The following is a 15,312-nucleotide window of genomic DNA, read 5'->3' on the forward strand; positions in this document are numbered from 1 at the left end:
ATATAAACTATCTCATGAGGCTTGCAATTTAATACAGCTTAGCCTGAGCATTATAACGCTACATTAAAATAAAATACAAACCTTGGTACAATGTGAACTCTGCAAAAGAAATGAATTTATAAATTAATATCCCTAAAACTTACAGTATTTCCTGGATATGTACAAGGTGCTCAGTAAATACATGAACAAATGAATGAGTATGGATATACAATAGTCTTGCTCAAAACTTGCTCCATATTTGACTTTCCTATTTCTTCAACACTGCTCTTGCCCACTGACTTATGAACAGGAAAAAACAAAAAAACAAGTTTTTCCTGTTTCCATTACATTTTACAAACGCAGCTTATTTTGTGTTATTTTGCTCAGTGTTAATCCCTATGATCTAGTAATTTCTCACCAAGAAATATCCCATTATACTTGTGAAATTAACTATTGCGTTTAGACGTATATGTTGAAACTTGCTTAACTCCGTAAGATTTACAGTAGTAAAGATGATGCCATTTTCTTAGTGGAAATCATATACCAGTTTGTTGACTCAGTACAACAACCAATTCCAAACCAAACATACTTTTGTGTTGATCTCTACACTAACCCAACGAACTGGGAACAGCACGCTGACCATGCTGTCAGGTTAAACCTCTGGTTGCGTTATTATTGTTCATGTAAAAAGAAAAGAAACCTATCAGATCAAAGGCTCTGTTATAAAGGCATAGAGCAGCCAACACTAATTCAGCTTAGTGATTTTATTTGCATTTAGTTTTAACCAGAGTAATGTTTATTTGTCCATTAGTATCTACCCTTGGCTCTTCCTCCTGCCTATGATTTCTTCCTCATAAGCACAGTAAAAAAATGCCAGAAAAATGTCAGCTAGGTATTAAATACAACCACAGAAAAAGGGGACTGGTTGATCCCACTAGGCAAAACATAACAAGAACACTATTTAATATTTACTAATGCTTTGTCATGCATGAAATGCTTTTGTTTGTTTCTGGATCAAGGAGGCTACTCAACAGCTCCACTTTATGACAGCCGTGATTTCTCTGAGCATTGTCCCATGTCCTGTTTCTTTTTACTGCTGCCAGTACAGTTCCCTATACTGACTTAACTGCCAATTTTGAAAGGTTATAGACAATACATTAGATTCAAGGAGAGTGGAGCTGGCTTTGCCTGGGGAGATTAATGTGAATAGGACAGCACCATGAGACTCAGCACAGCCCAAGGGGAGCACATCACGTCAACATGGATTCCACACCTGAAAACAAATTCTTTGTACTAAAAACTGGTCATGAAACTCTTTTAAGGAAAAAGGAGAAATGGTGGTTTTTAGACAAAACAATTTCTCAAAAGCAAACATTTCTAAAAAATGTTAACTATGGAGAAAGTTTGTGGACTGTTTGGCCACTATGCCAGTAAGGCTCCTACTTTCCAAACAACAGGCTTTGGATACCAACAGATGCCAAAGGAAGTGGCACCACAGTGCAAATTCACCCCATATGCACATCACTCAGAAAGGCTCACTATATGGCCAGCCCTTGATTCCACCAGGCTCCTTACTCACCTTTTAGTTTTTCTTAACATAGTATCCAGAGAAGATTCTACAGAATAAACTCAGGCATAAAGGATACTATTGCTGGGAAGAAAATATGTCAAGAGCACAAAAAGCAACATTGATTAAAAACTCTACCTTCTTAAAGCAGTTGATTACTGAACAGAGAACAGTTCCCATGTTGCTGCTGGTCACTTGGATTTTGTAGGATTCACTGTCACAATTTAATGATGCCAGATACCTAAATAAGAGCACTCTCTTCTTTGAGCAGGCATTTCTGACATTCACTTGCACAGTAAAAGTAATGCCAAATATAAAAAATCCACTGAGGTTTATTTTTGTTTTGGTACGGTAGGGATCATTTTGGAGTAAAATCATCAGAATGGCCCAAATAGGAATCACTGCTACTAAAAAATCACACTTCTATATAAGGCCACCATGTGGTTTGTTAGAGCTGAGATCATTTACTGGTAACACATATGCACCATATTCCCTAGGCCTAAACCATCTTGTTTGTGTTCTAAGACAAGGGTCACTAACTACAGCCCATGAACCAAATATGGGCAGCCAACTGTTTTGTTGGAATGTACCACACTTGTTCATTTATGTGTTATCTGTGGCTACAGTTAGTACTTAACAGTGACAGAAATGAGCAATTCTAAACAGACCATATGGCCCCAAGCATAAAATATTTTCTTTCTGGCCCTTTAAAAAAGTATACAGGTCCCTACTATAAAAGATCAAATTTATTGTCTCAAAACAGCTTATTTAAACATTTGAGAAGATGCAAACAGACCAGACCTTTTGATGAAGATGAAGAGGAGGAAGATGAACTCTAGGAAGGAGAACACAAAACTAGTAGCATGTGTTGCTCAGTATACTTTGAAGCTTCAGACTTAGCTTCCCATAACATGAGAGGCAACTCCATCAGAGTAAAAGTGTAAACAAAATTTAGTCTTTTACATTTTCACAATGCAATGCTAAATTTGCAATCATACTTTTGATTTTATAAACATGGGTCTTTCATCAACCAACAACAAAGACCGTCTTTTCTTGAGATACTCCCAGAGAGTTTCCTTTGGAATTGAAATGTATGTGACATGATAAAAAAAAAATACAAGGAATATTATTTTTTTAAAAAATATTATGAAAAAAATTTAAATGTACTATGGTAAAAGGCACATAACTATTAATTGCCCTCAATCGGCTTCAAACACACTTATCATTCTTGCCACATTCTGAAGCAGTTCTACAAATCCTCTTTCATGTCTCTAGTTGCACTGCCTATGACTTTCTCAATATCCTGAAGCGATTCAAAATCTTTACCTTTCATAGTCATTTTGACGTGGGGAAAGCAGCAGTGGTCTCAAAATGTCAAACTTACTGAATAAGGTGAAGACACACTATAATGTTTTTTATTTGACAGAAACTGTTGCAAATGTTTGATCAGCAAGGGGTGACCATAAAATAGTTAATGTTTAAGTTTTAAAATTACAATAGAAGATACTGCCATTAATCCCCCTTCATACACTCTTCCTCACATTGAACACATTTATCCATAATTTCTGGTACTGAATCTTTTGTGAAAATGAAAAAGTTTTAAATACATTCACTCACTGTGCCCCTTATAACATGACACAGTATTAGTTCTCTGTATCACAGCATGAGAAAGATGTGCCCCTGCATGGCCTGGCTAGTGGCTCCCTAGAGGACAGGTCATGGATTGAGGATTACTGATCCACTGCAGGGAGCAGCACAGATGGTGACATCATAGATGCTGCTAAAGGTATCAAGGAGACCAAAGAAACAGCGTAAGGAACAGGTGCAGAACTCGAGTCTCCTTTATGATATCCATCAGCACCACAAAATTTAGATGACTGTGTTTGTAGTGAATACAGGAAAAGGAGTAGGCCTTTCTTCTGAGTCTGACAGGTAGAAACAACAAAAACAAAAACAACAAGAAAGCCACAAAGAATTGGAAATGTGAACAAAGAGAGAAAGTAAGAAGTAGGTGGGCTCTGAGCACCTGAGACTCTAACATAGAATTTCAGCCAAACTCTGTTTTAAATCTCCTAGGGGCAAGAAGGCCCCAAGAAGCATGAATTATATATTATTTCTGCAGTGTTTAGCACACAGAAGGATGAAATCAATGCTCCTTAAAAGACAGTCTAGATAACATAAAAACTACCCATCATGCTTTCTTCTATAAACCTTATCTAAGCATTGGGTTAGGTGTCTACAAATATGCCTCAGAAAAACAGCAATTTCATATTTGAAGGCTATTAATAAGAAAGAAATAATATGATATCAACTTTATAAATTACAAAAAGAAAATGAATGCTTCTGGGAATATATTTAAAATAAGAGAATACTGGGGAGGTGAGATTCAGCACAGAGGTCCCCACAGAGTAACATTTAAAGCTAATACCTGTAGAATCCAGAACAAGTCATCTAATGAGCAGAATGAAAGATCATGCCAGCCAGAAAACCTCATGTGTGAGCATGGGAAGTCTGCATTTTCAGGAACTGAAATATACAACATAACTACAGTGAAAGAAGGTTGCAGAAAGATAAAATGAGGCAAGGCATTCTCTGCCCTAGCAAAATTTGTAATATGATAGCAAGTACAATAAACAGCCAATGAAGGGCTGAAGTAGACAGAACATGATTGGTTCATCATCATGGGTGCTCAATGATGAATGGACTGCTGGGAGTTCAGGGAAAGCAGCAGCTAATTAGAGATGCAAAGGCTTAAACCAGGTGATTGGCAATGCAGAATATGAGTGAGTGGTCAGTTTGAATCTGCAGGGATTGGTGAAAGAGAAAGGCTACAGCTGAAGGAAAATGGCTGTGTCAGGTCTTGAGCCTCCACTTTTTGATACTTGAATATATGAGATTGGAAGAAGAGACTAATTTGGGTAGAGATATCAAGAGTTCAGTCTTGAGATTTAATTCACTATACAGTAACCAAGTATTAATATATTTAGAGGTAAGAATATTTCTATTTAGTTGCAATAGCCCTGCGTTGTTATATGGTCAGGGCTTTCAATAGTCTCTAGCAACAAGGAAGTGCCTAATAAATACTTACAGAATGAATAAAATTTTCTATTTGTAACTATCTCTCTCATATTCAGAATATATTAGCAATGTCTTTAAGATTAAAACCAATGATGCTTGATGAACCATAATTTACACTTGAAATGTGAAAAGAAACGTTTGTTGTTTTTATCATACAAGATACAGAAAATAAATTTCCAAAAAAATGTTCTTCCCTGGGGGGCCTGAGTTTGAAGGAAATGCATGGAACACTGTTTTATTTGACCTCTGATTATTTAAATTTTTCTCTTTAATTAATTTCAATTAAAAGCATGTGTCCTCTTTATTGTGACTTCCATTTCCTTCTGGAAGTAGTCAGAGAATAAGGTGGAAAACAACATTGTACTTCAGATTAAATGCAATTTGTGAAGATTAATGGCTAGGTTCTGGCCCACCCACCCTTCCCTGACAGCTGCTTTTCCAGGGCTCATTCTGGGAAACAAAGAGACCAAAGGTTGTCTCTCCAAAGGACTACAATGGCAGTGAAGCTAGTCCCAGAAAACCTCTCCAGCACTGCAACCTCTATCCCACATTCTTATCCTCTTTCCTCAAGATAATCGGTCCTAGTGTTTATCAAGCAAATATCCTGGACTGATATTTCAGCAGTCATGATTGGTTCCTGCATCAGCCTTCCTTAGGTAATCCCCGTAGCACTGTGACTGACTTGTAACACTCAGGAAATCTTAGAGTGTGACAGTAATAATGGTATATTCACCTTCAAAGGGGCTTTCTCCATTCAAAGGAATGAATGAGTTGTTAAAACTTCAAGAATTGGGTCCAGTTGCTCAAAAGAAATTCCAGGAAAGAGGACTTTTCATTTTCCTTCAATAAGCATTGCAGAGGCTTGGTCTGGAAAGCACAACCCTTCTCTTCCAACTTTATCTTTCTTTTTTTTCTACTTCTTTTTTTTTTTTTTCTACTGTTTTTCTTAAAGAGCCTCTCTTCTATTATGCTGATTATGTTTTTTCATATTTTACCCCATTTTGACTTATTCCAAGGATATTTAAAGAAAGTCCCTGATCCCTATGCTCTATTCAGTGAAAGTAAAAACAAGTATGAACCACAAAAAACAATGACTTCATTTTAGTTTACAAGATTTGAGTCCAGTTACTTATTTTAGCAACCTCAAGGAAAAAGAAAACTGTAGGATCAATGAGACCCTAAACTCTATTGCAAATTACATACTATGGACTTTGTACAAATTTGCTTAGATGCACCTGTGATTAGCAGTTTCCTGTCCTATAAAATGGATGTAAGATTTATTAACTTCAGTATAACTATAAAATTCATAAAAATGTAACATATAGAAGGAATCTGAGGGAAACAGATCCATAGTTTTCTAACAAAATTCTAAATATTAATATAGGCACTCATATCCACATTTTCCATCATCATTATGAAAGCCAGCTTAACCCAATAAAATACTTGCCATCTTATTTCACAGATGACTGAATGGAATTATGAGAGACAGTTGACAACAAAATGCCTTTTGGAATAAATAAAAGCAAGCATGCATATTGATCAGCATCTTAAAGATTTAAATGCATTCTTCAGAATAAGGTCCCCAGAACTACAGCTCTTCAACAGCATTTGGCTTCACAGTTGTTCCCACAACCTCAAGAGTGATTAGCCATGGAATCTCTTCTCACAGGAAAAAAGTAAAACCTCTTTCCTCCTGCCCTATCCAAGTGGGCCACTGCCGCTTTTCTCTTCGCTCAGCCTTTCCCCCAGTGGTTGCCAAGTTCTAATGTGGTTCACTGCATATTTTAAATGTTAGATGTCGTTATGGTCAAAGAAGGTCAAGAATGGCTGCTGAGCAAGGATGGGGGTGTGCCTGAAAAAGACAGAAGCTGAGATTTAGGTCACCACTGGGGAGATGATTTCTGTTCACAGGATTCTTATTTTTTGTTGGTATTCATGCTTTTCTATGGCCTTTTTTTTTTAATGTTCTAAATTAAGAGCAAGCAGTATCTGAAGTGCTTCCAAGGTGGTCTGGAGTGATTTTAAGTAAAAATGATCCAACCATCCTATAAACAGAATCTTTTCTGTCCACAGAACTAGGAAACATTTCATCAGTTTTAAAAAAATACTGACTCTCTGGATCATTTTTGCCCAGTGTCTCCCTTTCCTTACAAGACACTTTGCAGAGGGTTCTACAGAGACTTTCTCCAGGACCCAAGGCTGTGCTGAGGATGCTCTGGAGGGATGAGGCTTGCTGCTTTTCTTGGTGGTGTTAACAATGCTCTAGGATTTCTTAGTCTTCTTTTAGTCATAGAGACTAAAAGAAGCACACAAGAACTTTAAAAAATGACAAATGCAGCACAATTTGAGGCAAAATGTTAAGCACTGAGACTTGTCAAGATTTTTCTATATTCTAAAAACAAGATAGACTAGAGCTAGTTTAGAAGACAGAAAGTTTCTAAGGGATTTAAAGAAAAAAATAGTTTCACCAAAGAAGGGAAACGGGAAGTAAGAGTAATAGAATATCCTGATAATTGAATAAAATCTTGATTTTATTTTACCACACATGGTTTAATCCCTGCTTATAGAAGCTCTCAACCACAGACCTGCTGGACAGTACTTCTAACTTGTTGCTAAAGATTACACGGTCAAACAAATGCAACAGAAAATCATGGACAGTCTACAGAACTCTAAAATAAAAAAACACACCCACTGATATTTTACTATATAGTTGAGATGTTTAGAAAACAATCAAAGATTAAGAGTTACAGATTCCTTGCTCATGCTGCTGTCACCCTTACTGTGGAGAACAACTTAAATCTATCCACACTCCTGGGTATGCAGACCTAAGAGCCCCTGGTGGCTGCTTGCCACTGTCCCTTCCCACCCTTCTGTAGTAAGAGAACCCTGGTACCAAGCCAGGCACAATCCTACCTGGAATAAATATTTTAACTCCCAGTCCCCCACGTAGATGTGGCCACAAGAGTAAGCTCTGGTGAGTGTTAGGTAACAGAAATACATATTAATTAAGTCCTTTATTAAGATCCTTTAAAGGAAGAGATCAACTTCTACCACTTAGAGTGTGGATTTTATACCTAGAGCTCCAGAAGCTATGTAATCAGCACTGTAGACAAAAACTAACTGCTGATGATGCAAACCGAGAAGACATGAGCCCAAGTCCTGATGATACACATTAGCCACCACACCAGGCCATACTCTACCCACCCCAGATTCTTTGACATAAAAGAGACACAGTCATTATTTTATCAAGCTCCTTGTATTGAAGATTCACTGTTTAACTTATGGAAACTCAAAATGATAATTAATGGTATGCGTAACACATAGTCCAAGGAGCTTGTCTACTCTGGGAACAGGAAATTTAGCTTCACCACTCTGCAGAAATTCCTTCACACACCTATAGATTACACAAATATATCCAGTAGAAAATGCTGGGCTAGCATCTTCCACAAGAACAAAAGCTTGCTATCAGCTCTGGACCTCCACATTCTCACTAACCCTACCCTATCCTATCCTATTCAGCATCCTATCCAGCATCCTATCACTCCAGTTCTTTCTGTCCAACTTCTGGTGTCACACTGAAAGAACATCAGTAGTTTGATGCAGGTCACTACTAACCACGAACTGGGCAAAACTCACCCGCTTCACTGCTTCCTCCCCAAACCAAAAGTGTTCCTATAATACAGGAACTGCATTAATGCATGAAACTATTAATTTTTATTTAATTACTACAATGAGTAACAATAAATTATAAGGACTATCGTAGTACACCAGAAGACACTCTTGAGTTTTAAGTATTCATAAGCAAACTAGGATCCTAATATAAAGTATTAATAACAATAAAAATAGATATCATCTATTTTTATGACATTGATATTAATCAATATCATATGACTGTGGCTTGCACTCTGCTAGACACATATTATTTGGAATTCACAAATCATATACAAATATTTTAGAGATGAGAATGTATTTCACAGAGGCTAAATAAGCTAAGATTCCCAGGCAGCTCATGGAACTGATTATAATAAAATCCAGATCTATACACTTAAAAATATGTAGTTATATAATCCTATTTCTCAAAATATTATATAATACTAAAAGAATCTTTATTTTCCTCTTTTCCAAACTGCAATAAAACATTTCAATCACAACTCTATTTTTTATTACCGAGAACATTTCTCAAAACAAAAACAAAAGACAGTTTGATAGAATTCATCAACAAAAGGTAAATAATGCTGAAACACAAATAAAATAAATCACAAAAGTGTTTTTCCTTAATTCCACACTTTGCTAACACTTTTCATTTCAGGATGACCAAAATGTTTCCACAATAAGGGTTTTTATGCACCTTTTAATTTGTAAACATCTAAACTAAAAAGGAACACCTACAGTGTGACATGTTCTTGGGTAATTACAGCTCTGTGTGCCATTTCTTTTGAAAACAGGTCTGTTTTATTTCCTACCTCTCTATTGAAGCATTGGCCTTAATAAAGGAAAGAACACAGAAAGAAATCAAGCCCTTAAAGCATTCATTCAGTACAACCACAATTTAGCCAGCATTTTAACAATAAATGAGCTTACAATGGAAAAAAGAAATAGATCTTTCAAGGTACATTCATGTACGTACATGTGTGTATGTGGAGAGTATATGTATTTAATTTTAAGATATATAAAAAAATGATTCCATTAAAAGTTTATCATTAGAATAATGCATATTTTCTTGAGCTGCTGAAAGCTAAATAATTAAAATATTCCTAGGAGAAGAACATTAAACAGAAGGTTAGAGCTCCCTCTTTCTTCCTCTTGGAGAAATCCACTGACACTCCTCTCCTAGGAGAAAACAGGTTACCAAGGGAACAGCCCCAGCAGCACTCTCCCAGAGCCTCCGCACACATGCCGCAAGCATTAGAGTACCCTGGTTGTTCATTATTCATAAATGATTTCAATAGTAGGAAAAAAAAAAGAACCTTTAAAAATAGAAATACTCACAAAGCCATTTCAAACTGTTCCAGCCATTTTTTCTTTAAATCTTTTGTTTTGCAATAAAATTCCAACCCATTTTGTCCTTGGGTATGGATGAGGTAGAAGCCATAAGACCACTGTTAAAAGTAACATTCTCTGGGTTAAAATGTGTCATATATTAAACACATCATGTTTCAAAATTCATTAAATCACCACTATACCCATCTGAAAATCCCCTCACAACAGTCTCAATATATAAACTGAACAATCCAACTTGTTACCATAGTCAACTGCCCTGTAACAAGTCCATTATACTGTGTTGATTTTAGGGCCCTGGAAATGGTCAGACCAGATGTGGCACTGTCCTTATGTTCACAGAGGCCTGCACCTAAGTAATCTCTACCCCAAAGCACCTGTGCCAGGAAGCCACCTCAACACTCATGGGCAGGCGGCCTCTTGGTCCATGAGTTCCATAGCCCCAGAATTAGCCAAGCGTGAGTGGAAACTATTTTTAAAAATTGAACCTGCATTGAACAGATACTGACTTTTTCTTGTCACTATCCCTAAAGAACACAATGTAATAACCATTCCAAAGGAATTACATTGTGTTTGGTATTAAAAACAATCTAGAGATGATTCAAAATATACAAGAGAATATGCATAGGGCACGTGAAAATATACCATTTTACTTAATAGACTTCAGCACCCACAGATTTTGGTATCCATAATGGTGGAGAGGAATGGCTATGTTCCCATAATTTTCCTGAATGTTCAGAGTTATGAGTCAGTCATACTTATGAATGTCCAAGAAGTCACCTTCTTATTTTCTTTGTCAGTCGTAGGGTTGTTGGCTATCTTGTACTGCTGGAGATCTATGATTTCCTTCATTTCGTAGTTATCACCTCTCCTTTTACATACAATCACTGCCAGATCAAATAAGAAGATATGCCTGTGAGAGAGAGAGAGGCTGACTGGACCATGGGTACTCATCTTTTCCTGATAATATGTAATTACACTGACCACACATTCTTGCTTTGCATTAAAGACAACAGGTAATGTCGCAGAATGAGAGAGACATCATTTTATGAACATGTGTGTCCAGGCAATATCTACCCCTCACCACAAAATAGCCTTTCACAGCCAGGCTTCCAAAGTTAAAACATGGGCGAAATCATATAGGGAGATAGTGCAGAGTGGTTGAAAGGACCAGCTGAAGTTAAACTGTAGAGCTTTTTCATAGGCAACTACTTCTTAATTTAAAAGCTAAATCTCAGTAAAATAGCAACTAATATGCACTACACATCAGTCTTAGGTCAGAATGCAATGAGAAGGAAGGGGTCAGCCCTCTCATAAGCAGGACTCAAGTTATACCCGCAAGGTCCCTGCTGGTTGGGGGTGGGTATCATCATCTTCACCTTACTGGGGAGTAAAGCAAAACTTATCCAAGTTAGACAATTTGCTCAAGGTCACATTGCCAATGAGGTACAGAGCAAAAGTCACAGCCTGGTCACATTTTCAAACCTATGCTTTTACTCTTTTTATGTTGCTCTTTATGATTTAACCTATAACATGACCTGAGTGTGTGAACAAAATATAAACAAGAGTAGTTACGGTCAAATTTCTCTTTTTTTAAAAAATCTTTTTTCTCATTAAAAAAATGGAAATTGGTGGAAGTCAAACCTTATACACTACCACACAACACCAATATTAATATATTTTCATGAACTCTCAGTCCTTGGCACACATATTTGTAACACAGTGATGATAACATTATATTCGCAGAGCTTTAGTACTTCTGTCACTTTTAAAGTCTGTGGTTTAAGCCCTGTGGCTCCTGAGAGCAATCTATGGTATCAAGGTGGAAGCAAGAGCCGATGCTGCCCCCTACTGGCCCATACTGTTTTCTCCAAGGATTGTAGAAAACTACAAAAAGCATCAGTTTGACAAACATATATATCTATATCTATATCTATATCTATCTATATATATATATATAGAGAGAGAGAGAGATAGATAGATATAGATAGATAGATAGATAGATATGGGGGGGGTTGGGTGCCTGTATCTCTGTGTGTTTATTTATTTAAAGACTCCAGGAAAAGTTTAGTAATTTTCAAAGACTCCTATAACAAATTTCCCTCAAGAAAAATTAATCACTACATGGTATTCAATTATTCCTTTATTAGGATATTTCTATTTTTACTTAAAGTGAATACCAAAAAGCATCATTCATGCTTTTATGGTAGATACTCATGATTACTTCACTGATATTATCATTTTAATGTGTACTTTTTGAACTTAGATGATCTTCTATATTTTTTATTTCGTTCTTAGGAACTTACTGAATCCAATACATACCAGAGCAGAAAGAGGAGATACCTATGGTATCTATAACAAAAAATTTTAGGAGTCACGGCCTGTCTGTCCTCTATCCCCCATGTCCCACTTCACCCTGGAAAAATAGTTTTAAGGTTTTCTTAAAATTCTGATGTTTATTTTGAAAACAAGTATTTGTCTTCTCTCCTCACCTTTCTTGCTTTGTATGCTTGTCCAGAGTGGTTATTCGAATCTCACCATCTCCCTGAGGTCTCCCAAAAAGCAAAACTGGTTGATTCTAAAATACAAATGTATGTCTGAGTTTTTCATAATGACACAGAAACAGAAACATTAGTAAAGATATTTCTCCAGGAAGACCACCTATTACAGTACAAATTTGTACACAGTTTTATCTCTCTCTCTAACATACAGGACTGTATGACACTCTGTCAAAAGCCATCTGACCTTCTTAGTCCCAGGGATTTACTGAGAACATCAATTTTATTTATAATCTTAAAAAGGATGTTAAATACCAGACAAGGTAAATAACTAGAATATAAATCACAAAAAAAATTTCTAGGTACTAACACTCGTTGAGCATCTACTTCATGCAGCAGACACTTTGTCCTATGTAACAGACACTTCGTCCTAGCACTCTGTCCTATGCAACAGACATAGGATACAATGATATGCACACTTCTTCCCTCATGGGACAGACTGTCCAGTGGAAGAGTAAGTAGTCACAGAAGGATGCAATTACAAATGCAGATTGCCTGGAAGGAAGCACACAGGACAGGGATTCAGTCGGGTCTTGAGAGTCAGGGGAGGTTGCCTGGAGCTTAGGTCTCAAAAATGAAAATTTCTGGCTTAATAAAAATAACGATCTATTTCTCCAAAGGTAAACAATCAAACTATTAGAAGTGTACTTACTGTACTTAAGAGAAAAATGAACTATCATTAACATCTAAAGATTCTACTGTGATTAAGGGAATAGATGTGTGATTAACTTTTATAAGAAAGTGTAACAATAAATGATCTCTATCAAAATCCCAATTTCTTTGCAGAAAAAAATTTCCATCCAAAAATTCATATGGATCCTCAAAGGACCCTGAATAAGCCAAAGTAATCTTGAAAAAGAACAAAGTTGAGTATCTCATGCTTTCTAATTTCAAAATTAGAATTCTAATTCCCCAAAGCTACAACAATTACGACTTTGGCATAATGACAAACATATACACCAATTCAAATCAAAGAAGGTCCAGAAACAAGACTTCACATGCATGGTCAAAATCATTTTCAATGGGGTGCCAAGAGCATTCAATGGAAAAAGGACAGCTTTTCAACAAAGGGTGCTAGGAAACCTGGAAAGCCACATGGAATAAAGGTGAACTTTTCTTTTATATCACATATTGATTTATTCAAACTAGGACAAGACCTTAAAGGTCTTACAAGAAAATGGAAAATTTATGTCATTGGATTCAGCAAAGATTCCTTGGATAACACCAAAAGCATAAGCAATGAAAAAGATTGATAAATCCGATTTCATCAAAATTGAAAACTTTTGTGCCTCAAGGACACTATAAACAACTAAAAAGGTGAGCCAGAGAATAAATTATTTACAAATCATCTTCCTGATAAGAAACTGGTAGGCAAGATGTATGTAAAGAACTATAAATTCAGGCCAGGTATGCTGATGCAGGACTGTAATCCCAGGGGAAGCTGAGGCAGGAGTATCACTCTGAGTTTGAAGCCACGCTGGGCTACACAGTTGAAAGTCAGCCTGAACTACATAGTAAAACCCTGTCTCCAAAAGAAAGAAAAAAAAAAAAAAGGAAAAAGAACTACAAATTCTTTTTCAGAACTACAAATTCTTTTTCAGGTTGTTTTCAGAAAACAACCTGATTCAAAAATGGCCAATGCATTTAAATAGATATCTCTAAAAAAGATATACAAGTAACCAGTAAACACATGAAAAAATGTCAGTATCATTAATCACTAAGAAATACAAGTCAAAACAACAAAGAGATACTACTTCACACTCATTAAGATGTCTATTAATATATATACATTAATGAAAAATGAATAAGAAATGACCAAAATATGTAGAAAACAGACCCCTCAATTAATTTGTAATAGAAACATAAAAAAAATAGCCACTGCCATGGAAAGTGGTATGGAATTCCTCGAAAATTTAAACACAGAATTGCCATATAATCAAAAAACCATACTTGTAGGTATATAGACAACAGAAGCACAAGCAAACCCTGGAATAGATACTGACATCCCTATGCATATTACAACTACCACTGAAAGGAGGAGGTGAGCCAAATGTTTATGGATGACTGCATGAACAAAAAAGTATGCATAATCAAATGTGGGATACCCTGATACAATGATGTATCATTCAGACTTTAAAAGATAGAAAATTCAGAAAGAAAAAGGAAAGTTTTGTCATATACTACAACATGGATAAACCCTAAAACACCAAGGTAAATAAAATCAATCACAAAAGAACAACTATTGTTTGATTCCATTTATAAATGATATCTAGTGTGGTCAGATTCATAGAGACTGAACACAGCATGCTGGCTTCTAAGCACAGAAGGGAGAGGAAATGGGAAGCCTGAGCATGGGTGCAGACTTTCTGCTTTGCAGAAGGAAAGTTCTGGAGACAGATGGTAGCGATGGTTTACAACACTGTGCATATACCAATGCTACCTTTGTTATTTAAGATGGTAAATTTAATATGTATACATTTTACTGCAATTTTTTAAAGCTATGTAGCTGTCCAGGGACTACATTATGAATTTCAAAGAGAAAGGCATGAGAGATTAAAAAAAGTGATTTCTTTTAGGTTGAACCTTGAAGGAATTTTATAGGGAATAGCTGCAGAGATACTCTAGGCCAATGGTAGTGAATTTTTGCATATGTGCTGTGTTGGGCTGTTTGTAATATTAAAAGCTCTAAAAGATTCTCCATCACTGCTAGATTCTGAGATGATTACAATCAAAGGCAGATACTGAAAACTGGAGACTTTATAATAAATACAGCAGAATCTTCACAATACCAAATACAATTAATATAAAATATGATGGCCAAGTTCAGGAAAACAGTTTAAATCCAGCTAATTAAGGCTCTTAAAGATGTCTAAGGTCTGAATAATGACGGCACCAGAAGCTTGAAAAGTTGAGCAAAGAAGGTGAGTTGAGCGATCTGTGTTTTAGAACTGCAGTTATATGGGCAGATGATTAGAGATTGCTGGGACTGGAAAGAAGGCCAATGATAGTTTCTCGAGATGAAGAAGTGGTTGTTCATCAAAAAGAAAGGGAGGCTTAGAATGTTTCAGAGAAAGAAGCAATAAAATTACTCTACCACCCAAAGTATTTTAAATCTATTCTCTGTAGTAGACA

General features: G+C 36.2%; 1 protein-coding gene across 2 annotated transcripts in view; it reads right to left on the reverse strand.

Moving 5' to 3' along the window:
* The window catches only part of Vav3 (vav guanine nucleotide exchange factor 3), a 364,771-nt gene that overhangs the window by 150,921 nt on the left and 198,538 nt on the right, over window positions 1–15,312 (reverse strand). For both annotated transcript variants that reach the window (XM_063255201.1, XM_063255206.1), the window contains exons 13-15: window positions 12,115–12,200; window positions 10,403–10,535; window positions 9,614–9,723 (exon numbers count right to left, since the gene is read on the reverse strand). In XM_063255201.1, the coding sequence (XP_063111271.1) occupies window positions 9,614–9,723; window positions 10,403–10,535; window positions 12,115–12,200 (329 nt within the window). The remainder of the gene's footprint in view (window positions 1–9,613; window positions 9,724–10,402; window positions 10,536–12,114; window positions 12,201–15,312) is intronic.

The sequence above is a fragment of the Cavia porcellus genome, unplaced genomic scaffold (genome assembly GCF_034190915.1).
Source record: "Cavia porcellus strain 051 isolate PalLab524CR breed Dunkin Hartley unplaced genomic scaffold, mCavPor4.1 scaffold_1, whole genome shotgun sequence".
NCBI classification, from domain to species: Eukaryota; Metazoa; Chordata; class Mammalia; order Rodentia; family Caviidae; genus Cavia; species Cavia porcellus.